The 25575-nt window shown below is 41.8% G+C and overlaps 1 protein-coding gene across 2 annotated transcripts; it reads right to left on the bottom strand.

Annotated features, from left to right (window-relative positions):
• Positions 1-886: 886 nt before the first annotated feature.
• LOC110976779 (uncharacterized) lies at positions 887-25397 on the bottom strand. Of its 2 annotated transcripts, none has more exons than XM_022230352.2 (2): positions 25246-25397; positions 887-2042 (listed from the first exon to the last, which is right to left on the bottom strand). In XM_022230352.2, exons 1-2 carry the CDS (start codon positions 25282-25284, stop codon positions 1731-1733), a joined length of 351 nt encoding a protein of 116 aa, XP_022086044.1. In that variant the 5' UTR covers positions 25285-25397; the 3' UTR covers positions 887-1730. The 2 variants fall into 2 exon arrangements, with proteins under 2 accessions (XP_022086044.1, XP_086997696.1); XM_087141570.1 differs by lacking the exon at positions 25246-25397 and adding an exon at positions 13826-14111.
• Positions 25398-25575: the final 178 nt, after the last annotated feature.

The following is a 25575-nucleotide window of genomic DNA, read 5'->3' as shown; positions in this document are numbered from 1 at the left end:
GTATTGCCATAATAAATGATTGGATGAGGAGAAACGACCAGAAGGGAATGCTAAATTAATGAGATCCGTGCAAAGAAAAGAAGTGACAGTTGCTATTATTTAGTCTGGTTTGTGTTCGTGAATCTCTGCCTGCAGCTGCTGAGAGCTAGTATTGAATAATGGTTGTTATACTTCTGTTTTTAAAACAGGAAACGATGTTTGTTGGTACTTATCACTTTGAATCAGACTTGTGCATCATCTTAATGTAAAAAACTACGAAGTGCAATGGATCGCTGATTCCTGGCATTATGAAATGATAGTGTGAACTATTCTTGGAGTATAAAGACCACACAAGTAATGGAATCAATTCCAGATTTGCTTTGGGCGGCCATTAAAATCCATCCAACAGGAGAATCCATTTGGCAAGATGGATAAGAACGTGCAGATGATCCGGTTTCATGGGAGTAGAGTAACAACCTTTGATCACCCATGAGCGCTATTTTTCGAATCTTGTTTTACCCGAACAAAATTTTGAGGTTTATGTTGAGCAAGAAAATTTTTTTATTTTATTTTTTTTCTAAGTACACAAGATTTCGGACAAACAGTGGGCACAGGGTTTTATAAATATACCCGGTGCAAGTTACTGTGTAAATGACAATATCAGCAGGTTCAATTTGTCTTGCCACTTAATTGCGAGGAACGTGCTCACTAAGTTGTGTGGGGGAAAACTTCAGTTGAACAAGTCATCTCTTTTATGACTCGACAAATGCAGCATTTAAAGTCTTAAATATACGCGAAAATTATTGACAGGATCAGTTGGGCTTTTTCAAAACCTTAAGATCCTTTACGAGAGAGAAGCATGCATGATCTTGAAATCAGTTCAATGAATGGGTCACTCAGGCAGAGGTACGTTTTCAATACTATCACACCTTTTTGTATTTACATCTGAATACTAATGCCACAGACAATGAATTCTGGTTATAGTTGTCAAACCGAAACTTCAAACGTGAACAAAAACCTGAATGTAGGCTTTCCCTGTTTACCATTTTCACAGTTTGCTAACTCGTGGTCTGCTCAACGGTTAGATAATGATCGTGCTCGCATCAACCACTGGCTCCGACACAATCTCAACAAATTCGGCGCACTGGCTGTGCGTCAAGGTAACTCTATGTAGACTTAAAAAGCTGATAGGGCCATATATGAATAAACTGTTAGGGTACATATCATGTTGTCAACAACAAACGCCTGCATGCATGCACGAAAATCAAAATAGGTGTTTTTCCTCCTCTTCCTTTCTTTCAGAAAAAGTAGCATGGCTGTTCAAACTCAGATCTCTCTTTCCGGGTCAAACGAGAATGAGTCCAATCGCGCCATCTACCTTCGTTTCAGTCATGGTCGAACGATCATTTGAAGGGATCGGTGAGAGGCTACAGGCTGTGAGCTTTACCAGTCTCCGTCTACTGGATTGAGGATCATGAGGAGTCTCAAATCAGGGCTACTTGCTTAGGTCATTGTATCTGTTTAACTCCTATTATATCGGTGAACTTTCGTCACTTACTAAAGCCAATTAAATGATACTTAATTTACATGAATAAAGTGGTCTCGCGCCCGTCTCCCACCGAGCCCCATGACCTACAACTTTGGAATCACAGATGCTGGCGCAGTCAAGGTTTAATTTCAATAGGAGGACAATCGAGCATCAGATATTTCTTGAAGAATTCTTGTGGATGCGGAGAATCCTGGGTGACTCATCAGTTGATGTAAAAGCGACGGCAGGACGAGTACTTCTTGGGGCTGTCGGGCGAGGTGATGGTCTGGCAGTGCTTCATGCATTGGTGGGTGTTGAACTTGGTGGACCACGTGCTCCCGCAAGCGATGCAGTTAATGGAACAGCTGTCCCGCGACCTTTGGACCCGGTACATGGCGTCTTCGTCCGTGTCCCGCTTGGCCACTTGCTCATCAGGGTCTTCGTCCAGGAGGTACTCTAGCTGAGCGGGAAAGGCGAGAGATGTCGCGGCAAGAACCAGCAGGGCGAGGCATAGCGCGATGAATCGGTGCATTGTCTGCATTGAAAAGAACGAAACGATAAACAAAGGGTTTGTCATCGGGGAACGGCGACATAAAGGGATATAGCGTGATCTCTAAAGTTTAAGGTTCTGAAGTTGATCAGAAAAAGGTTCTGCTGCAGTGCCTAGTTTGTGATTGTAAAAAAAAAAAATAAAAAAAATAAAAAGAAAAACATAAAAGTTAAAAGATTGTACCGAATGTGTCTAAAAACCACGTGTTTACGATGGACTTGTCAAGTAATGTAAAGACCGTTCTCAATCTGTGAAAGAAAACCTTTGAAGTAATGTTACATTACTATATAGAATTTCTGGAATATTTAGAACTCACGCATGTGAGTCAATGTGAGCCTCCTGTCCAACACAGGAAGCTTTAATTCGGTTTGCGCTGCGAAGGACAGGATTAGGACAAGCAAAATCTAACATTCAGGGCTAGTGTGCCTGTAGCCGGCACAAGTTAGAAGTCATTATCAAGCTTCTTTTTTCCCCATTTGTGTACAAACACTTCGGCATGCGCACGCTGCTGGTAACTCCCGTTCCGTTGATAGTCCAATCCCGCCACTATTCCACATTAGATCCTACTTCATTGCGACGCTTCTCGTGTTTGCTTTTCACCCCAGTCTCAACTTTACCAAATATGTATCGATCGAGACTAATTGACAACGATTGTCTACATCGAGTTGCAGGTGTTGATTTAGCCGTACGATTAAATAAAAGCCCCCTGAGCCTACATCAACGGCCCTACGACGCGCGGAGTGTCATCTCCAATATTTCGAAGTGGTTGATGGCAGAGCGGACGAGGTACCTGTCCAGTGTCAGCTCTTGGAGATAATGGAATAATCTTCCCCCTTGACGTCTCCATAAATGCCCCCCCCCTCGAAGCTTTCAATCTGCCTGCCACAACTACATGGAGATTCGTGCGGGGAGGCACAGGCCAGCAGGCGAGCCGCTGCATAATTCTCTCACGGGTGTCAGAGCAAAATGTGAAATTAAGCGAGGTAGGCCTACATGTATTGAAACGGTTTAACATATTTTAACACTCAGGGTTTTTTTTAGATAGAGTGGCCATCCAAAACCAACATACAGTGGATTTATTGACTAAAACGAGGACTTTAGAAACAAGAGGCACTTTCTGTCCAGAGCGAATGTGGCCGAAATCTGAACGAGCGAGGTCAATCTCGTGTTCATGTTGGACGTCACCGTTCATATGTTCAAAGCAGATTTGAATGCAGGTTTGCCTATTCCTGTAGTGACTTATGACAAAGGTGCTTTGATGAGCTTATTCGAATTAATATTCTTGAAAACTAAACTGGTCGGTGTCTGAAATTTCCTTAATATTTTATCAGAATATTTTTGAGTACACACTTGTTTCAAAAACAGAAGACAAGTTTCTAGAAGTGGAGTGGTACCTAAAGTTGGTTGAGAAAATTACGTGGGCGCCAAGGGCTTTGCATGAGTCGATGCGATGGTACAAATGTGCGTGTATGTAATCATGAGGGAACAGACTACACTACGATGCAAAGGAATTAAGTGGTCAGTGTAACGGTATCTAGACCTCTGTTTTGCATGGGATCGCGCTTTCCTGTCTTCCTCGAGTAAAATTCATATTTCGTCGCCGAATTAGTGAGAAATATGTCACGTTCTTGCAGCGAAAAAGATGATAAATACGATCCCTCTGACAGCAGCGATGATTAACTCATCGACGGTCGAGGACCTGCCCTGAAGGTTAGTGGCGCCGTGCCGTTGCGACAAATTGTAGCCGTGGACCAGCTGGCTGGAAGCGTCACAGCAACACGAGTGATCAGCGAGGCAGTCCAAGCGCTTTCCCCCATTACTTTCCTAATGAGCCAGTTCGGTATTCGAAAACAGTCTAGTTACGCGCGCTCGCGACAGTCTGTCCTATCAGCGCAGCCATACGCTGACTCACGCACGCGCTTTGTTCCTAAAAGACCCTGAATTGTTTGAAAGAGAACGCTTGTTACGTGCCTAGTACCCAACACGATGCCTGATAAGTGAAAATGGTGGGTTACCCCTGTCAGACACCAACCTCTCAATAAAACAGCATGGGCGTTTGACAAAAGTGCGCCTCTAAGAGTTTACAACGCGTTGACCAGTCACAGTGCGCGAAATCTGTCGACCATAATGCGCGTTTGGATTTCGCGCACTGTGATTGGTCAACGCATTTTAAACTCTCGGAGGCACACTATAGTGAGTCACCGGTATTATACCAGACACAAATTCATCCGATTCTACAGCGACGCAAACAACACCACAGTTGAGATGGTGGAACCCTCCAAGATACATGAAATGCGACAACTAAGGCTGTGCCCTGTCGGGCATTCTCTTGAAAAGGCGAAATTCAACCAAAAGGCAAACTCGGAAACAGTTAAATTCTCTCTGACCAAGCCCCCTAAACATGATGTTGACGTGAAGTACAGACTTATCGAACACAAGCCGATCAAGAGGGTCAAATGTTAGAAATGGATGTATTCTGACAGGAACCTCGAAATTTAAAATTCCCTTCAAGTGTGTGCGTTTAGGTAATTAAGTTAATTGTGACCGAACCATTTCTCTTGTACTTACTGCAAGCAGGTGAATTCGCTTCCAGTCTCAAACAAAACTGTGTCATGCCCTCTAATTAAAAAGAGCCCTGTGTTGGTCAGGAGTGTTCGTTTTTCTGATGGTGACGTGACCGTAACGCGTGCATTTCATAGTTGTTTGTGAAACAACGAAGTGCAGTTCCGACCAAACGAGCCTCCGTTGCTAGGAAAGTTGCGCTCTCTCTTGGTCCAGCTCGGAGCTCGTAGGGTAAGCGTGAACGTTGGAAAGGTGTGAACAGAACGATTAATAGATGATACACTGACGGGGGACTGTTGTCAGCAAACCAGGCGTTTTTCCTCTGTATCAGAGTGAAAGTGTTGACGGCGGGCGGGGCAAGTAGTATCACAGTTTCGAACACGCACCTCGAGAGAAGAGATGTACTCAACTTGAATTCTGTACCCGCGAAGGAAGCCAAAATCGCCTGTCAGTTAGCATGCAATATCTAGTAAAAGGCACGCTGAAATTGCCACGTGCAAAGTAAATACGAGTTTTGCCATGAAGTTAAAACGACCATGTTCAAAAAGGGGTGGGGGCCAACCCTAATGCTCGAATGAGTCCCAGAATTTACATGGCACAGCCGGAAAGACTGAGCTGCGGAAGCTTATATCTGCCGACCACCCACGTCTCGTTCGCTACAGTTTACTTCACCGCATAACGACTACATTGTATGTGCTCTACTTGTACATACCCGGTGTGTATATCCGACGGGCTTGCAAACACTAGGTTAGTCTGTGCATTAAGGCGGACTCGATACGATCGTAAACAGATCTTTTACGCCAGTGTAAACCTGGGCGAACGATGCTAACCGAATCTTGCATAAAGGTTTGCACTTGGATAGAGCGGCTCGCTTTCCGCGTCATCTGAAATCGTCTTCGCGCACATCTCCGGGGAAATGTTGCAGACCGCCATCCTCAATTCGAGCGTAGCGACCTGAAAAATTAAGTTAACCTCTCCCCTGACAGGTAGCCCGTGTCGCATGGTTAAGAATTCAAGTCACGGCTGACTTTCATCACATCAAGACATTCATTTTAAAGTCACGGGTACCATCACACGTGTGCTGTTGAGAGAGGCTGGGAATTTTGACAGGTGAGAGAGGCAAAGTCGTACCCGGAATAGAATCAGAAAAAAGTATGACACAATGCACTTTCAGTTAACTTGCAAAACTTTTCCCAACTTCTGCGCTACAAACCAACGAAGGAAATGTTTACAATGAAACCAAAGGCTGTACTGAAATATTTCGCAAGAATCTGTGCATTTTGCAGGAAGTTAAATAGATCATATGAAAGGTTTCATTACCTGAATAGTCTCAGGCGCTTATAATCAAAGGAACTTCATTCTTTCTCTTCAGTCGACCTGTAAAGTGACTTTCAACCAGTGATTGTTTGTGTATCTGCTATATTTTTTTTGGGTCAAACCATAATGTTCTTGGTGCTAGCCAGACCATGTATTAGACTTCATTGTAACTATTTGCGTGGCCTTTCTGATAGGTGAGGCTACATTTAGGGGGCTTTGTACAAGCTCCTGAAGGCAGGGAACTAAATTGACCAAAATGTGCCTTTCTTTCATTATTTTACGGAACAAAATTTGGCTCCTGGGGGGCGTGGCCATCCTTGATCCACCATTGCTATACGGTACAGAAAGACACACAAGACAGTTGGAACATAAGAACTTTATCAAGACAAACAAGACACTTCTCGACTTTGGCTTGTTTGCAAATATCATGCTAAAGTGGCAAAATCAATAAGGCTGTTGGGCAAGTGAAGTCAACACGGTGAAGGTTTTGATCTTTGTACTCAAAGTGACACTCGATCACGTCGTGTCCCCATACTTAAACCTCCTCGATCAAGTGTTAACCAGATGCATCAATGATTTCGTTTCTGTCCGAAAAACAATACAACAGCTGCACTTTCGAAGCCCTCAAAATTCTACCTGGCCACATTCTTAGATGTGAAACCGCTCTTCTTTCCATTTCCTCCGAGGGTTAAATTCCTCCCATACTTCTCAACATTCTCATTTGCCATTCCCATCAGCTTAACTTGACCGTATCAAGGGAAAACGCCAAAAAAAAAAAAACCGCCACAGAAACGTAGAGCGCCCCTATGAGGATAATGATGCAAAACGCCATCTTTTCGACGACAACTATAATTTCTGTCAGGGTTTCGTGCCCACCTTTCGCCCCACGTCTATTAGTTTTTTCGCATATCCATCACATCTCGTCAGCGTCAGTTTCCCTCACCATGCCATTCCGGAACATGTCTTGCTTGAAAACAACCGACTTATACTTTTAATATGGAAAGTCCCTTTTTCTCTTCTCCGAAACAAAAACTCGAAATTATATGTACGTGCATTCTCACCACCGATAGCCTTGGTTGATATCGGAGTCGGTGACTTGGACACGATATTATTGTCTCAACTCACAAGTCAAAGGCGATTGAATTCCGCAAACAGTCCCTGCTATAAATTCAGTAACTTCACCTGATTCATCATTACTCGGCTATCTTGAATCGCAAACGAGGCGATTCCCTGCAAATATTTTTTTTACAAACTTTCGATGGCCAGGAATGAAATCAGATATGAAAAACTCATTGATCAACCTTATTACGCTCAGCGAAATGATTCTAAAGAACTGACAAAAGTCTTCTGTAGGCCCACTTCTGAAAGTGAGGGGTCCTTTGTAATTCCTAAAAAATACATTTTCAGTCAAAAATGTATTTCTGAGAAAGACATGGGTGTCTCCTGAATTCGCACGTGTTGAAGTGCCACAATACACCACAGAAACAAAACAAAAATGGATTGAGTCCGAAAACCTAAATTATCTCAAATTCAAATAGTAGCAATTGTTTTCTCAAGATCGGACGCATATGATCATTTAATAAGATCACGGGGGGCCACTTCAGTAGTTCGCTAATATTGAATAGGAGTAGCAAGTTACGGAGGATAGACTCTACACACTCTTTCTAATTTTATGTACAGCTTTTTAAAACAATCCACCTGTTTCTGCAGTTAAACGTCTAACTCCCGTTCTGTGAAGCGAGGGCAACTTAAATCGGGTAAGATGTTGAGGATTCCCTGCTGGCCTCGTCATCAGTAATAAACCCCGTCCTGAAGGTATTGGGCGTGTTTTTCGAACTATATACGTCCAAGCGGCCCGGGGTGATATCCCTTCGCAATAATACCTTGCCATTCAATCTCGGAATTACTCAATAACAGGCTACTTTAATCGCCACCAAGGACTTGTGCTCGAATCCATACGGGTGATAGTTTCGTGCACATTTCCAGGGACTTCGTCGCGACAGATCGCATCAGTTTCAGGCCATTGGCTCGATGTGGAGAAGTGAAATGTGAAACCTAAGTTTCCCTGCCGACTGCGTGTAGCCCGAAGCGCTACCATTCACATCAACAGAGCAAAACAGCCCCACTGCCAAATCCTCTAAATAGGCCTACTTTTTGCAATAAGAACGTCACACAACATATAATTACAATGACAAAGACGTCCTTGATGTCTTTCACTTTACTTTAACCTCTTTTTCCCCCTGAGACCAGGTCGGAGCGCAGGAAGTTACCGGCACTCGGTCCTCAACTCAAAAGTTATTAGATGTAATACGAGCCACAAAGCACCAAGTTGGGCCCTCAAACTACTAGAATTGCATTTATTGACATAAATTAGCACGGACCGGTTCTCTGAAACTTTGCAATTAAGCCTTAATACCAATGGCTCACAGCCTCTCTTAACCTGTTTGTTACGGTGACCATGTCTTGTCTGAGAAATGGATAAAGTTTATCATAATTGTTTCCCCCTGTAACTAGCGAGGCATCAGGTACTGCAGAGAACCTGATAATTTATCTTTATCATTTCGGCGACACTCTACGGAATTATACACACCAATGAATGGCAAATAGGGACGCTGTAAACCGAATTGTGGATCGTGGTAGGAGGGGGTAAAACTTGTTTATATATTTACTGCAAAAGCCATGAAAGACCCCACAAAGCATACTATTAAACCACTTGTAAACATGCAACGTGTTTTTATAGACTGGTGACGTTATCGTTCTTCGCCAGTAAAGATATAGTATTCAAAACTGATGTCCAACAAACTATTGTGGTATTGGATGAAAAGAGTTGTAATCCCTCGGGCAGAATGAGACCAAGCAAAGCAAAGTCACTAGAAACTTGGGAAATGATGTCAGACTGGCTAGGGACCATTGTGTAACATCAATGATTTAGTTATAGCAAAGTTGTAGGGCACTATGCAACCAAAGATTTTCCCAGTTTGTTGTCTATTAGGAATAACCGCATCAGTAACTCACTCTGTGCGATCTCAATAACCCCAACTCACCATAATAAGCCCCTATCTCATTCAATATTCTCGTTTATTGTTACACATACCAACTGTACGTTATCAATATACTTTGATTAAGGGCAAAATTGTGTGTCGGGCAAAACGACGCCTAGTAGCCATGGAGGGTTGATCCATAGCAACGTAATTGGAACAGTCTAAAGGAGCAAGCGAGGATAGCACAAATTGAAGTCGACACCACTAACTGACAATGACATCAGGTTGACGTCATTTCTTAATCACGGTATTCACAATAACAAAGGGCGAAAATTATTACGGCTTATAAAATATGGAAAGGGGATGATAAGAAATGGAACGTCTATTCAACTACAACGGACACTTTCAGAATCACATCGTAAGGTTTGACAAGTGTCCTGTATTGACGACAGTATTTGGCAGTTTAACAACATGTGGGGATAAATTGCGTGCAGCTCACACGCTTGGTCAGCGGTAGGAACAAAATTTGCGTCATACCGAAATGGCAAGCACATGTGCAGTAATGTTACCAAGAAGCCACATTCATCAGAAGAAAAACACATCTCCTCCCACGGATGAGTATGGTATTCTACGCCCAGCCCGAGTAATAACAGAACTCGTCACGGTCAGGACGCCTTGGTACAAAAACAAGCTAATGGGTCTACAAGAAAAGAACATTGACTGACAGTTTCTCCGTTCGCATCGTTGCGATTGTACATTTTCATCTGTGCAACCTAGAATGCTGTGGAGAGATCAACAAGCCCATTTCAGTCCCTGAGTGGGAAGTGTTTTTATTGTCCATGCGTTGCTTGGGCCTTGAAGAAAATATCAATGTGATCTTCGTGCCTTAATTTGACGAGAATGTTACATTTGAGATTGGTTTTGATATATTAAAAAAAACAGACCACATCCTGATTTAAACACGCAAATAAATGAACAACCAAGTGCTTGAACAAATATCACTGAGTGATTGGTCTTTTCCAGTTGGAAGAATTTATATCATTAAAGCTATTTTCAGTTATCTGGAAAATATACTGTGACAACCATACAGTTAATGGCAGTGCCATGGTTGATTTTCATAAAAGTGAACTAATTTTTGCACGGAGCGTGTGCTAAATAATGATTCTGTGCTAAATTTATTTCAATATATCCGTCTCAAATTTTCGTCATGGATGCACTAAAGAAACAAAACAAAACCTGGTTAAAACGCACCGTTTGTCTGCAAAACAGTTTCTACGACTACCAAAATATCTGGTTCTTTTGATAAATTGACTGCATTCAGTGATGGTAAACTCACGGTGGTCAATAAGCATACCATCGCAATGTCGTTATACCAACGGCCAGAAAAATTTAATCGAAAACTAGAGAAAAAGATAATGTTTGTTTTTACTTGAAATGTTGAATACCCGCCCAAGTAACTCTGTCCTCATATCAATATTGTCACAGCATACTAATCTGTGTGAAAGGCTCGGCTGGTACACGTATACGAGTATCATCATCTTCATGTTCTAAACATGGTAAAGAAAGAAAGAAGCGCACAGAGTTGGGTTTAGCGGCCAGGCAAAAATCTCTCCCATTCTGTCAGGACCCTACTTCCGTGTCAATTGTTAACTAGTGAATTCTTACTAGAAACAGGAAAGACTCGCAATGTCTGGAGATGCTATTTGTGAGGAAGTGCCAACACGATTTTAAATGGTAAAGAATAGATAATTTCGAGAGAGCCTAAGTGTCGTATGCTTGTTTAGATTTGACATTCAACATCTACATCACGCTTTCTGAAGTGTAATGCTGTCGATTCTGAAGCCCCAACCTCTGACGACCTCTCCAAACTCATTTGCGTACGAGTGGCCAAAAGTTATTTCAATTGTCGATAGGAAAGCGATAAAGGCACGCGGTTGATGCCGGGAAGTACATCAGTCTTGAAAAGCTAAGAAAAAAGAGGGAGAGGTTTTTGTCGTGTCACGCAGACAAAGAGTTTGAATGGTCTTCGGGCGTTAATTGGTATCACTAATAGGCCATGAATATTTACATTTATTTTTATACTGTCTGCCAGTTGGCAAGACAGTCGCGAGCTGCTTTCTAGAGGTTGGAGAGGCAGCTGCGACGGATAATTTCATTAGAGTGAAATCCTCACTTAAGGCTAACCGCTGTCCATCGAATATCGAGATTGACCTTGTCTTCAGTGTAATTGGAAGAGGAGCAATTAGGTTAATTAGTCCCGCATAATGGACCACGATGACAAGAAACTGGTTCGAGCCAACTGGGTCTGGCCGAAACGTTGAAACAACAACGCTAACCTGAAACTGTAACAACAATTTCCAATGTTCGAAGTAACGCATCGCAGGAAAGGATACGCCGATACTTTCGAAGTATGATAGGTATGGAAACGGTTCATTGAAAGCAGTGGAGCTGCCTGAGTATCGCTAATCTAAAATGTGCATTAGTGTTTGGCTGGTAAATCTCGCTCGATCCAGAATTTTCAAATTGATCTCTCGTACGTGGGCGCACGCGACTTCACTGTGAATGATGATACCTCTAGCGATGAGTATCAGTCAAGCTATCGGTTCTTAAAAGCGGGAAACTTGATAAAGTTATTTCGCTAATGCACATAATATCTTTCCGGAGTGATTTGGCATGCCTGTTGTAGATTTTATCACACTAAGTTCCGGACACCAGGATGGAAACAGCGCTGGAAAAGAGGTGACCAATGGAGACTTAACCATTCTTGTGAGGAATAATTGATAGCTTTGTGCGACAAGGGATGACAGAGGGGGTTGGAGAACACTCCACAAGATACTGACCCTAGAATTCTCTTTTGACCCTGTTGTTTGAATCATTGTGCTAGAACCCCACCCCCAAAGAGCAACCCCCACTCGTTACTCCTCCAAGGTCCAACCGCTTTCGTTATCATTCGTTATGTGGCACGTGTGCGCGGATATTATGAGAGGGCCTTAAAGAAGAAAGCAATAAATGGGTGAGAACTTCTTGCAAGACGATGGGTTACCGAACTGAGTGATGATATTGTATAAACCATTTCAAAGCTTATCTCTTCGATGGCATTTCTGCATTGAAGGTTTTATGAGCAGCTTTTATAAAACGACCTCTGTCGTCCTTCATTATAGTTTTGAAATTGCACACTTCTGAATGTATTATGAACTTCTGAATTTCGTCAAATGCCTTCCAAATGTTCTAATAACCTATGGTATTGATGAAAAATTTACGTTACACATAGGGATTCCTATTGTCTTCAGAGAAAAGATCCACAACTTGCTATGGTGGGAATCAAACTTACGACCTCCTGCCCTCTATAATAAAAGCCTTTGAAACTGCTTGATATTCCTAACTGGTATCACTGAATCCAAAGTCATTAGGTGAAAACTGATGTCATTCAGTGAAACCTTTCGCCTCGTTCTCTTGTGTTTGACAAAAGATTCGGCCTTTACTATTGTCGTTGAATCAGTTTGCATCTAGTGCAGAATGTACTCTGGAGAATCACGTTGTAGAATGTAAAATCTATGAAATTGAATGGCTATGAAATTATGTTGCTGGCTGTAAACATTGCTGATGCGTGCTGTTTTATCAGCTTTTGAATTCATGTCTGATGCCTTTGAATTAGGTCACATTTCCGTTCTGCAGAAATTGCTTCTGCAAGATCAAGGCGAAGCAAGGTTTAGTAAATTGATGCCGTTCATTCGCAGTCAGCGGCCTTCGACTTCCTGCGTTACTTATTAATGCTTTAACCACAGAGTCCATGCATAGTATTTGGCATCTGTGTGTTTTCAGAGTTATGATACCTGGATCTCCAACATTACAGCGAGCATGGTATTGTATTATTAAATGCCTGTCTTGCGTCGGGCACTATATGAGCCTGCTGGTTTCCGGATCTGGATCTCGATCAGTGACCCCATCGGTGGTTGGCTCCATCCAAGAGGCAGGTTCTGATGTCAATGAACCAACGACGGATTGCTGATCGAGATTTGGAATCATGTGAAAACAGGACCACAGAATCCCTATGCCAGGGATCAGTGGCGCATCAAGCGGAGACACGAAATTTTAAGGAGAATTTAAAAGCATCAGCATCTTAGAGAAACGATACACTTCCACCTTTCTGTGGGTAATGACGATTTTTGAGGGATGAAAAAATTGAAGGCATTATTGGAAAAAAGTCAAATCTTCCCCTGACCCAATACCTGTATGAGCTACTGTCAGGGAGTAGATTATATTTCAGCTTTACTCCAGTCCGAGGTCGGAGTCGCTGTCCTTCATCGAATCCCCATTCACACCTGAATGTGACCGGTATATAATGTCTTACTGTTTACATTTCTTGAGTTCTGTTCTGGTAAATCAGAATCGCTTATAAACACGGAAACTTGGGCTGCACCTGGAATACTTGGTTATACAGTCGCCACTAAAGCACGAGGCCATGAAAGTGGAAGAAGTCTCGTCTTACTCGTCTATCAGCCATTGTCAAGTCTTTCACCCATAATCATAGTTTGAACTGCTCAGGTAATTTCGATGCAAAGTTTCATTGATAAATATCACTCGGTGTAGAATGCATGTTCACGGACATAACTAATATGAACGTCTTTGACTTTCATGCACCTGCGAACTTGCCAGCCGTCTTTTGGATACATTTGGTGAAGGTGGTACACGCATTTAAACGCTTCTTCTCCTTACACTTAATTCTTTTCTGCCCATTAGATAGGCCAATTATCATGTGCGATACTAAAACCAGTGAGAGCAAGCTATTTAATTTCCATATCCCAACTGCCCACTTTTAATCCCTGCATATAATGACTGGTAGATTGAAAGTCTTTTTAGTCGCTCAAAACACTTTATTCTAAATATTAAAGAGATATGTTAACTTACGAATTTGAGTAAGGTTACGCAGAATTCTCTGATAGATAAAGGAGACCAGGTGACCGTTGACTGATCCACTCAATCCACGCCGAGGAAAGACTCAACAAAGTCTTCTGGAAACGGCAACTTCCAACTTGAAACAAAGAGTCCTACTTTGAATGACTTTTTTTGGGCTTCTCGTTAGTTTGCAAGGGAGATATGTCTGCACTGGTCTCTTTGGGTCAGAAGTACTGGAGATCCGTGTTATCTTGCCTGTGATATATAGCGTGTGACACCACACCGACGTGCAAGCGCTTTTTTATACTTCCGGGTGGAGCTGCGACTATCTGCGCATGTCTTCAACCAGTCACGGACCTCGTGCGCACAGGGGCGTCGTGTGCACTGTTAGTGCACGCCTCACACGTGAAAGCACGTTTTCGAACATCACCAGAGCGGACGTTGTTGGCAATTTGGACCAGAGATTATTACGCCATAACCAAAGTAGTACGTCACCAACGATAAGGAAACCCTGACCTCCGGTGACTTTTGCACCCGTAATAAAATGAATGGGCATCGTCTATTTGTGTCACACGTACTAACCTAGTGCGTACAAACTTCAAGAGTCTCTCTGCAAGGGTTTCCTCCTTTATTAAACATTTTCTGGTTATGATTAATGAGACGAAATTTCTTGTCACTATACCCCCGACATTTTGACTGCATTCGTCAGCGCAACTGCAGAGTTTTAAACGACTGGATCCTCAATGATCATAACTTATCCATACATTGAAAAATCACTTTTCAAGCCAAAATGTACAATATCCTTTAAACTTCTGCAAGAGGTAATAACCTTGGACATTATGAGCAATTTAATCACTGTGATATCTTGTGTGCGATGCACAAAACGCTGATTACACAAAATTAAAACTATGATTTTTATGTCGTTAATCATCCGTCTGTTGTATTGTCTACCGGGTACATCACAGGTCACCAGGTTTGGACAAGTTTCCACTTCATGGGTTATGTGGCTTGTTGAAGATTGGTTTGGTCCGGCTCCATCATGCAATTTCCATTTTGCACGTCCGTAACGATCCACATGCAAACATAGTCACTGTTAAACGAAGGTTAATGATGCTTGGTTACTGTGATAATTGGTGCTTAATCCTTCCAACAATTTACTAAAAACGTCTTATGATCAATATATGAAGCTCGGCAGAAGGTAATCTGAACCACTGTATACTCTACATGTACATGTGCCTTATAATAAGAAGGTAAATGGTTTACAATACTGAATGTCAACTAAATAAACAGTCGACATAGATCTCTGTTCCTGGGGTTTACAAGGTACCAAGACGAACCTCAATGCATTTTTGCCGAACAAATACATTCCTAAATTGCGGAAGGAAGTGTAAATGTTGTAACGTGCGCATTCTGGAATTCATCTTCAAACAACGATTTGACTTGTGCCATAGACAAGGGTGAAGATTCGAGTCTAAACGAGGCGGGGTAATGATGCAGTAGGAGGAGGGTACCCGGTATTTCCCCTCGGGAGGGGGCCAATAACCCCCCCATGAAAAGAGGGAGAGAGACCCCCCCTGTCCTGATAATAATATAATTATGCCATATTTAATACATCAGAAATTACTATTATAAAATACAAGTGAGTGCTTTTGTACAACACTTGGAAGATATGCATAATACTGTACAACAGAAGTGACGTCGCTAACTTCCGTGAGTGGCTCAGAGATTATCATATGAGGAAGCAATTATTTCCCTGAAGTAACTTGACGTTGGCGAAAAGCAATTGTTAATTGGAGTGGGCGTTAAAAGTTCCGGCTATTTGAGAAAAAAATCACGTATAATCACTGTATTCTTGCGATCTCCCTTATGATGACGAAACATCATCGTCGTCATCATCGTCAACGCTCAAGCCAGATTAATTGGCGTAGAGGTCACACTTTTCACCAGGTGTCATTTTCTGGAAAAGTCTTGATTGCTCGGCTCCAGGAAATGCACAGCGACTTTTACGGATATGGACCATGCAGTCGGCCCCCTGCAACGAGGTCTCCCCATAGGGTCCCCCTAATGCATCAGACCAAGGAAGTGACCTGTAAGGAGCGCCTTATCAGGTGGTTGGTGGAAAGGGTCTGGGGGCTATAATACTACCTCGTCCTGGGCCTGCTCTGAATGAAAGGCGGAATCGATCACGCTGCTCATCCCTAATTCGAACTCTGCTTTCGTTGTCAGTGTAGTGTACTCGAGCTCAAAATAATGGCCTGCGGGTGGAGCTTGGGGCAGGCATGATACCTGTCGCCAGTTATCTGGGATCTGTTCCGGCACCCGGACACTGATCAATTGTACCCTTTCCAGGATTCACTGGCCACCAGCCGTGAGCCTTTCACGTATGTTCTCGTCCATGCCCCAGTGCACCACTTAGTTGGAGTAAGCACATGCGCACTCGATCACTTTACTGTTGACTTCGAGGCAGGCGACATCGGACATCGTTCCGTCATTTCTTTCTTCGGATGGAGACCATTATTTACTTTTAGCAAAATACAAACAAAAGAAGTTCGTAGAGATAACCAGATCACTAAAAATTGATCAAAAACATTAACCCCCGTATTATAATGAACCCAGTTCCACAAAATTTGAAGCAAATTTTGAAAAGGTGATTTTTACCAAAAAATAAACACGATCAGATTTGAAAGAAAATACGTCCACGGTCTTCCCAATTTTAAAACAACTTCTCAAGCTTATCCAAACAAAGGAAATAAAGTGCCATGTGTATTCAGAGCCGATAAAAACATCGGTAGTGTTTTCATGTTATTGCGAATTGAATATTTTGCACGAGAATCATTTGTCCGTAGTAGTGCATGTATACGTATACGTGCGTTGATAGAGTACGTGTACAGTACATGTACATGAACGTGCACATGTGCACACATAAATCATGGCCGACCGGTCGACACTAGAGAGCCAAAATTGAAATTGATCAAACTAACAAAGGACAATTCGCATTAGCTTAAGCATAACATGGTGACATTTTTCAAACACTTCTTCAGTTATTAAGATAAGCAGTATGTGTGTGGAAAAACTGGAGAACGATTCAAATTTTCGAGTACCCTTTTTTACGTTCGGAAATGTAACGTACACACATTTTCCGACCCATTTTCTCCAAAACGTCACTTGTGATTAACAAGAAGCACATCACAAAATTGAAAGCCTGATTTTATTTCTCTGGAATAAATTTAGCAAACTTTTACACAATGCAGAAGATCTCCGCAGATGGATTTTGGTCTTGGCATTTTTGCTGGCTGGCGCCGCCATTTTAACAAGCAACAGAAAGTGACCACGACTTTGCCGAATTTTAGCGCATGCGTACAAACTAAATGGAAAGGGTGAACACACGTGCTTTCAGTCGTTAGTCTATAGAATCCTGCTGCCTTGCCCTCTCTCCAATACCACCAGAGCTCTTTGGACCTTACGATCTTAAGCTCTTCTGCCTATAAAGAGCCAGGTTCGGAGGAGTTGGAGGTTACGTTTATGATGACGGGACACATGGTTGAAATCTGTATCAGTTACTCCAATACTGAGAAATACAATACAGAATGTAATTCAACTCGTGATCAAGCTGGAATAGTCTTGTGGTTTTCATTATGTCAATGAGACATTGATTCTTCATTCTCGGTAAGGCCATGGAGGTAACCTGAACAAATGATAAATGTTACTGGAAACTACGAATAATCTTCAAATTATCATCATCCCTTCCTATCCCATCTGACATATCCTCAAATATGGTAGCTGCGGCTCGTTCCGTGGAAAACCTACAGCAGTTTCGAGATTCAGTATCCCTGTCAACACTCAGCTTTAACAATTCTACAATCGCACCTGCATTTGGCATTAGCCCTGGCATGACATTCGGACGATGTGTGTTTAAAGCCGGCTCGCGGCACCATGTGGTAAACACATTATGGTATTCGTCTCATTTGGTTTTCCAGTAAGTCAACAAAAACAAACAAAAGGTCACGGTGGCGGCCAAAAAGATTTTGCTCTTGCAGTGCCCTTCTGAAAAATACCAAATGCGTGGTCATAGCTGTGATTTTGGTACGGTGTAAAGTAGGTAAATCTTATAGAAAATATCGTTTTACCATGCATAATTAATAGGGGGTCCCATACATAAAGCTGTCAATCATTTTCTTCCTGGTTGGTTATACAAAGGAATCGATGGACAGTGCCCCCGCCATTGTCTCAATGTGCCCCATCATAATTCACACTGACCCACATCTGGCATTAGGCCTGGTCTGATATTCGGAACTGTGTATAAAGCCAAAGACAACGTTGGACATCGTCTTGAATAGTACACAAGCCAGTTCGTGTTACACGTGGCATGCACATTACCGTATTCGTCTCATTTGGGTTTCCCACTAAGTGGTAAAACAATCCAAGTTCAAAAGGTTACGGTGGGCCAGGAACTTGTAGCTAGTCTGGTACCCTTCTGAAAAATACCGAATGCTTGGTCATGCATATGATCTAAATGATTTTGGTATGGTGTGAAGTAAGCTAATTTCATAAAAAAATATCATTATAACGTACGTGCCTTATAAATAGGGGATCCTGTGGATAAAGTTGTCAATCACTTTGTTCATGGTTGGTTATGCACAGAAATTTATGGACAATGCCCCCCCCCCCGTTGTTCCACTGCAGGTGTCCCATCATAATTTTCAAGAATCTTCATGAAAGGCAAACTGCTCAAAGTTTGTACTCCGGTACTCGAATTTTCGTTACTTGAAGAAAGATTATTTATTTTAAGAAATTATTTGGTTTTTTAATTCAGGATCGAAAATCTTTAGAGTCTGCTACAGTTTAGGGGATCAGAAATTAGTTTAGCGACCCATCGTCTTGCTCAGACTTTTCTAAAGTGGCACTTGAGTATGTTCCACTATGAAAGCGCATTGATTACCATACCAGTAGAAGAATCCTACAAGATGCACGGACATGTTTTCATTCCATTACTCCACCATTTGTTGTTTGTTTCTTTTTCGGGTTGGATGCTTCGAATTCCAAAGCAGCGAGTAGGTATAGGGTTTTACTGAATAACAATAAATGTATAAAGTATCCAAGATGTTATCTGATGTGATGTGTCATCGTACGGCGTGCACCATTTGTTTATAAACCAAAAAATGAGATGGCAAGTGGGATATCCTCCAATATTATTCATGTCCACAATCACCCATCTCTCCGGGATTTAAACAAACTTTGAAATAAATGCGGAAACCAGGCGGAACTCGGTTGGCACTTGACGCACAATTCTGCACCTGATAATGCTGAACGAACAAAGCGGACAAAGATTTAATCAGCGGATATACGCGGAACCAATGATGCCACAAAAATAACACCCTGGGAGAAAAAAACAAACAATAGAGTGTCAAATATCTGGCTGATGACTATGGCTGTGCGCACTCTTTTGCTTAAACCACTTGACGGATTTCTGTTACAAACAATTTACAGTGAAACAAAGGCGCATGGAGCAATTTTAATAGGACTTTAAAACTCAATAATAAGTCAGTGCGCTTATTATAAGTAATCGTATAAAACTGAGAAGGATGTCTATCTCAACTTCTCCTTCCACGAAATAAATTTTCTTGAAGTGGAAAAAATCTGTTAAAGTCGTTAACACACTGACACGAATTCGTACAAACCCCGTCGGTGAAAATCCTGATACGAACTCAAAGAATTACCATGTGCACATGGCAGTGGGCCAAATGCAACATCAAACTTAAGTGTGTTCCACGTCAAGAGTCGATTTCTCCATTCTGTCTTGTGTTTACAATTCGTGGTATTATCCCATTCTCGTATATCAAACGAAATTCGCCGATTTGCATTTGCATTATTAATTTTAGATTTTAGTTGAACTAGATGTTGTTACACATTTTGGTGGTTGTGTAAATTTTCTTCCTTGCATGTCTCCAGTCTAGCTCTGTTTCTTTAAAGCACCATTGATACTGCTCTTTGCTTAAATCCTACGCAGTTCCGGAACAATCGGGGTGACAGTTTCTATACGCCCACGCCACTTGTCTCATTCATTTCTGATTATTAGACGATAAAGCAGTGAAATAGACTAACCACAACAAAAACTACAGGGAAAACCAAGCCTTGTGAGGATAACAAAGGCGTTGTTTGGGGATCTTTCCTAGACATACTAGGTACTACCACACAGAAACAAACATTGGTTTTGATAAATATAAAGTGAAAACTTCCCGAAGCGTACATTATTAGTGTAGGCCTATACATTATGAATGAACACATGAGTCAGAGATCAGCTATCAGAATTTAATTTAAATTTAAGTTTGAAAGGCGGTGAAACTTTAGCTTCCTATACTCAACACACTCCAAGAAGAAGTGTACCGGGACTTTTGTGTATCAGCACTCACCACTCAGCATTACTGTTGTTTCATAAGTACATTACCTGTGAGTTACATACTCATTCACTCTAGTGTTATCTTGCTGGGTTGGTTTACGCCTCCCACTGAATTGCTTCACGACAAATATAAAATTATGGCGTTTATTGAGAAAAAAATATTAATTTTGGGTGGGGGGACTCAACCTCTGTCCAAAAATTATTTTAATGCAGATGCTGTGGGTACATCAGTAGGAATATGACCACGAAGAAAATATCCCCACCTAGTATCCTGAGCTTTTGACACACTTGACACTATAGCCGTGTCTAAATTGTCACGTTGGCCACGGCAAGAATTTACTCACGGAGTCTTTCAGTAGTGGCTACAACCACCAAGAAATTCAAAACACAGCCTGATAAAGCCAGGAAAGCGGAGTTGTTCCCGCCCATTGTATATTTGGTGATATTCTGATCGCGCTCTTCCTTTTATTACACGCACTTCATAATCCTTTTGCAACTTCTGAGGCTACGTTGCATACACGGCGTGCAAGGGTGATTCGGATGAGAAAATGTAATCGAATGCGGTCCAGCGGCAGCTCTTGTGGCCTCTGTCCTGATCAGGCTAGCAATCATCTTGATCCTCGTCTAGCCAGCTTGTGACAGGTCTTTTTCTCTTCCTTTAACAATCAAGTGCAATAAAATCTAGATTTATCTTTCTTACGCAGTGTGACATTTTCAAAAATGTGCAGTGCATGGCGTAAAAGCCTGGAAGTCAACGTTGTTTTGCCCATTCAAAGGTTGTGTGTCACAACCCATTCTATAACTTCTCGACAGAGGTATAAACCCAGTCTCGTCCACGACTCTACGTAATGAGCCATTAAACTCAAGACAGGGCATGTGGCCTTCGCGAGTAAAGACGATGAGATCCCGTGGGCTTCACACTCCGAGGATCTTCACAGTTTGCCCGACAATTGTCTCACTATTAGCAAGAGCACACTTGAACAAAACGCAGGGACAACCATCTGTGGGTTATCCTTCACCCCTGCACACACAGGCAGCTGCAAACCTATCTGAACTCCTGCTCGTCCTTTAATTGGGTAATTAAAGGGATCTTGTCTGCTTACAATGGCGGCCTTCATGACCTGGCGGTCTCTCCTTATAGTCACTCGTCTGTTCCAAGTCCATTAGCCAGCAGTATGCTCGTCGACAGCAGATTCACCATCATCACAATTGTTGGCTTTGCCACCTGCTATTGATTTTATCTGCGTTTTGACTCACTGTCTCTCGGTGGATTACATGATGCCCGTCTGGATATAACCATTCATTAGTCGCTTACTTGGTTTCGTCAGCATTCTCGTGAAAAAGAATGTCGGGTCACTCCTGAATTTCATGAGAGAACTCTGAGCTCAACAAAATGTACAGTTTAAACTTTTTTAAAATTTCATTTTTATGAGAGAAATGTTTATAGTTTATTCACGGGATACAAATACTTTTCTCAAGCAATGCGCAAAGCTTTTGAATAAGGCTAATGAACTTCAAAATTATCAACAGAACTATGGTCCACTCGGAAACATTTCGTCAATGTCTATTCCCCCAGAAAAGTTATGATGTATGTCAACATTATGCTTGCAAAGAGAACACTTAATACATGTCATCCGCATTCCCGAGTTTTGCCACTGATACGCAACAATAAATGGCTAAACCGCATGCAGACAAAACAAGGCCGAAAAATCATGCGCCCATCTGGTTTGGGATCCCTGACTTGCTAGATGTTTTGTTGTTGAATTTCTCTAGGCCTCTTTAATTTACCGCCCAGTCATCTGTAGCAACCTGTGGCAATTCGATGCGTGTAATCGAGAAAGTCTAGGGCCCGCACCCTTCTCTTTACACAAGCATAATTGATCAGAGTAACTAGCGAGGTTTCGTTGCTATTTAATGCACCGATTTTTACCTGTAATTCATCATTTCGTTTCATTAAGGACTCGTGATCTGATATGGGGCAACGGGCACACGCGATTACGAAATTAGTTGAGGTTGATAAATGAAGACGTTAGAGAAAACGTCAGGCTTAATTGATTGTGGGGCGTAGGTATTGGGAGACGTTGATCAATGTTTCTTGTCAATATGCAAAAGTCCTTTTTCATTTTGTTTACGCTGCGAGGATTATGTATTAGTTAATCTAAACTGAACTAAAGAAATTCATTTAGATATTTTCATTTTGTGGGGACACACAGATTCTTCTGGGGAAATTAACTGAAAAATAAAACTACATAGAAGACCCATGCAAAATGGGGGTGGGTTAAGTATGAAATTGCCTAGTCATTTAAGTCAAACAAAGCTTGGCTCACACGACATCAGCCTCGGGTCCCGGCTGGGCGATTCTGTCAGCTCATAGAATGGCTTTGCGAGGGTTTGTAAAATGTTTTTGGTTGAAACTTTGTTTGAAAAACACACACACACACAAAAGAAACAGTTCGAAACGTATCAGCTATTCTTTCTGCCAGAATCACCCGTTTGGCAGAATTCTGCTTGAAATTTGCCCAAAAAAATTAGTTCCGCCAAATGTTATGTCAAACTCGTTTTCTTCTCTTAAAATCTGTTGAATTTAGCCGAGATTCGGCTACAACAGTCACCCTGACACTCGCATTTGGGCCTGTTTACAGTACTTTTGCAGCTAAAAAAAAATTAAACTTCTGAAATTGACGCTGAAGAAAATCACCACATTGTTTTCCTGTACAAGTCTATGTTGACGTCACCACCAACTCTTATCAGCAATTACCGGAAGTGGATGCAACAAAGTTCAGGTGCCTTCCGCTAAATAAATATTCCCGAAATTTATTCCAAAAATTGATCGATTAGTTAACTTGTATATAATGTAGTTTGTGCCTTAATTACCGGCAATTTTTATAACATCTGCAATGTGTGTTTAAGTATTTGTAACGTATTTTGTGTAATTTTAGGTGATTTATCCGATTTTTATTTAAAATCCGAAACAGAATTTTCAAGTGCATGTAGCATTTTCATCTGGTCATCCTGGCTGGGTGTATTCACGTCAATGTCAAAAACTGCAGCCACTGTTTTGATGTAAACAATTTAACATTCTAGGATTGATACCGGACAAAATACAGTGTGGAAACTTGAAAGTCGGATCAAACCTGGGTCCAGTATTCTCAGAGCAAATAGTATTCACGACAAAGTCCCGAGTCCCTAAGGCTTCCGAGCCTCATTGAGTTGTACAGTCATTAACAGGTCGTACACTCGTATGCGATTGACATACATATTAGGTTTTAGAGCAAATTTACAAAAGGCCCTTATATCAAAACGTGTAGCGTTCACTGCGGCAAGGTGATGATCAAACTTGGTATACATGTAATGGCAAAATGCGTACTAGGCTGATCGTCAAAATTTGAACAAGAATTTACATCCGCGTTGAAGACTTGTGCATCAGAGTCAAACCGAACTGATACAAGCAGTAGCAGGAGTGGCTCTAAATAGCTGTTTGGTTTTATACAGAAATATCTTTATACAAACATTCGTCAAAGCTTTTACCTTCGACTTGTTGCAAAAAGTGATACTCCAAATGTTAACATATACACTACAATTATCACAGCTAACTGGTAATACAAGCTCAGGCCTTTCGCACTTTTTACCACTTACAAAAATACTACAGCTATCTATCCCACTAGCTAAATTCGCCCTGAGTAGCTTGTCTACATTGACTCCAAAATGTAGGCCTATGTTCCGATATATACGGTTGATTCCTTGCGATTTTGAAGGTAGTGGATCTCCACGCAGAAATTAGTCTTTATTTCAACACTTGTACTGTCAGATGGGCACGTTGGAGTAAATTTACTTACTACGACAACGATACTGATCATCGTGTAGCTTCAGGAAGGTACAATGTCCGGATGTCGCGTGGGAAATCACAAAGAATTGTCAAGTGCTTCCTTAAAAGGTACCGTACTAACTGACTTCAGTCTGGACTAATTCCACTCAATGGATTTTCGAAAGCGACATTCAAGTCCCAAAAGACTGCGGTGCTAGAATCTTGATTCTTTTTGGACAAAGAAAATAAATGAAAATTCCTCTCTGAGATTGGATTGCGTGGAGCATTCTAGACTCTGCCTCACCCTTGCCGCCTGATCTGTCAATTAATCTGCCCAGTATCTGCCCAGTAATCACCAAATGAATACTGGCGCACGGCTTCTTTGTTCTTTTCCCCCTTTTCCAGAGCACTTTGGCAAGTAAAGCATATGCACTTAAGTTAAAAAAGTCAACCCCTACAACTTCACGGGCTGGGTTCGAATCTCATTCCGTTCACACCCTTTACAAGCAAAAACAATTATTCTGAACACTCCAATCCCAGTACCCAGACAACTTTACACGTGCATCCTACATGAAAAAAAGTTGTATTTTCAAATGACTCTAATGTACAGTGAAAATTCACCTAACACTAAAAACTTTAAAGAGGCCATATAGAGACTTGGTGGCATGTGTACAGAATACTCTGGCGCTACGCACCACCTGATGATCGATACGTCTCTCAACACCCATTAGGGGCGGTTTTTTTCACAGCCGCGTATAGTCATCCCAACACAATTTTCTTGCACCGCGATGTTTCCACAAATTTGACATAACGCCGTCAGGTCAGGCACCATTATCACAGCCCTTCATGGACGAATTGGACATCGAATCTTTGGCCACAGGGCCACAAGCATATCATTCAAACTCCCTATAGGTCACCGATATTATCACATCTTACAAAGACATACCAAAGATTTCACTGCATGGCTTACCTCTCGATTCCCACGCAATAAACACAGAACGATGAAAACGATACGAAGGTGGAGTGAACACGACGCATACCTCTATGCAATAGGTAGAAAAATGAGGCACACGGCGCAATCGAAACGAGATTTGCAAATCATTAGGCCATGACCACCTCTTTAAAATAAAAACAGGCGAATGAATTCATACGGAAATATAGTTGTTGAATGTTCAGTAGCGAAGGTACAACCGAAAAGATAATTAAAGGTGCTAAGGTCATGCGACGTACCGGTAAATCGTCGGTGTTTCCGTTGAACCCAGCCTTCATCCACTGATGTTAAGAGCACAATTACCGCCAAGGCTTCAGCGGGTGCGCACAAGTAATGACAGCAGGGTGTTTATGCTTCACCTCTCAAAGAAACCAGGAGTAATAAACAAAATCATTGCAGCGGTTAGATAATTCTAGACGGTTTTTTATGTTTTATTAAAAATTAGCGTCACAGTCGAGTACCCCATTGCCCACGCACATCGAGCAAACGATAAATGCCATACAAGTATGCATGTCGTACGGTTTCTGTCAACTAAGTCGTATCGAGACTTGAATTATTGATTAGGATGA

This window comes from Acanthaster planci, linkage group LG01, assembly GCF_054643075.1.
Source record: "Acanthaster planci isolate LZ-2023a linkage group LG01, COTS_SCS, whole genome shotgun sequence".
Taxonomy (NCBI): domain Eukaryota; kingdom Metazoa; phylum Echinodermata; class Asteroidea; order Valvatida; family Acanthasteridae; genus Acanthaster; species Acanthaster planci.
Note: the sequence above shows the minus strand (reverse complement) of the source record. Positions and strands in the feature narration are given on the sequence as shown.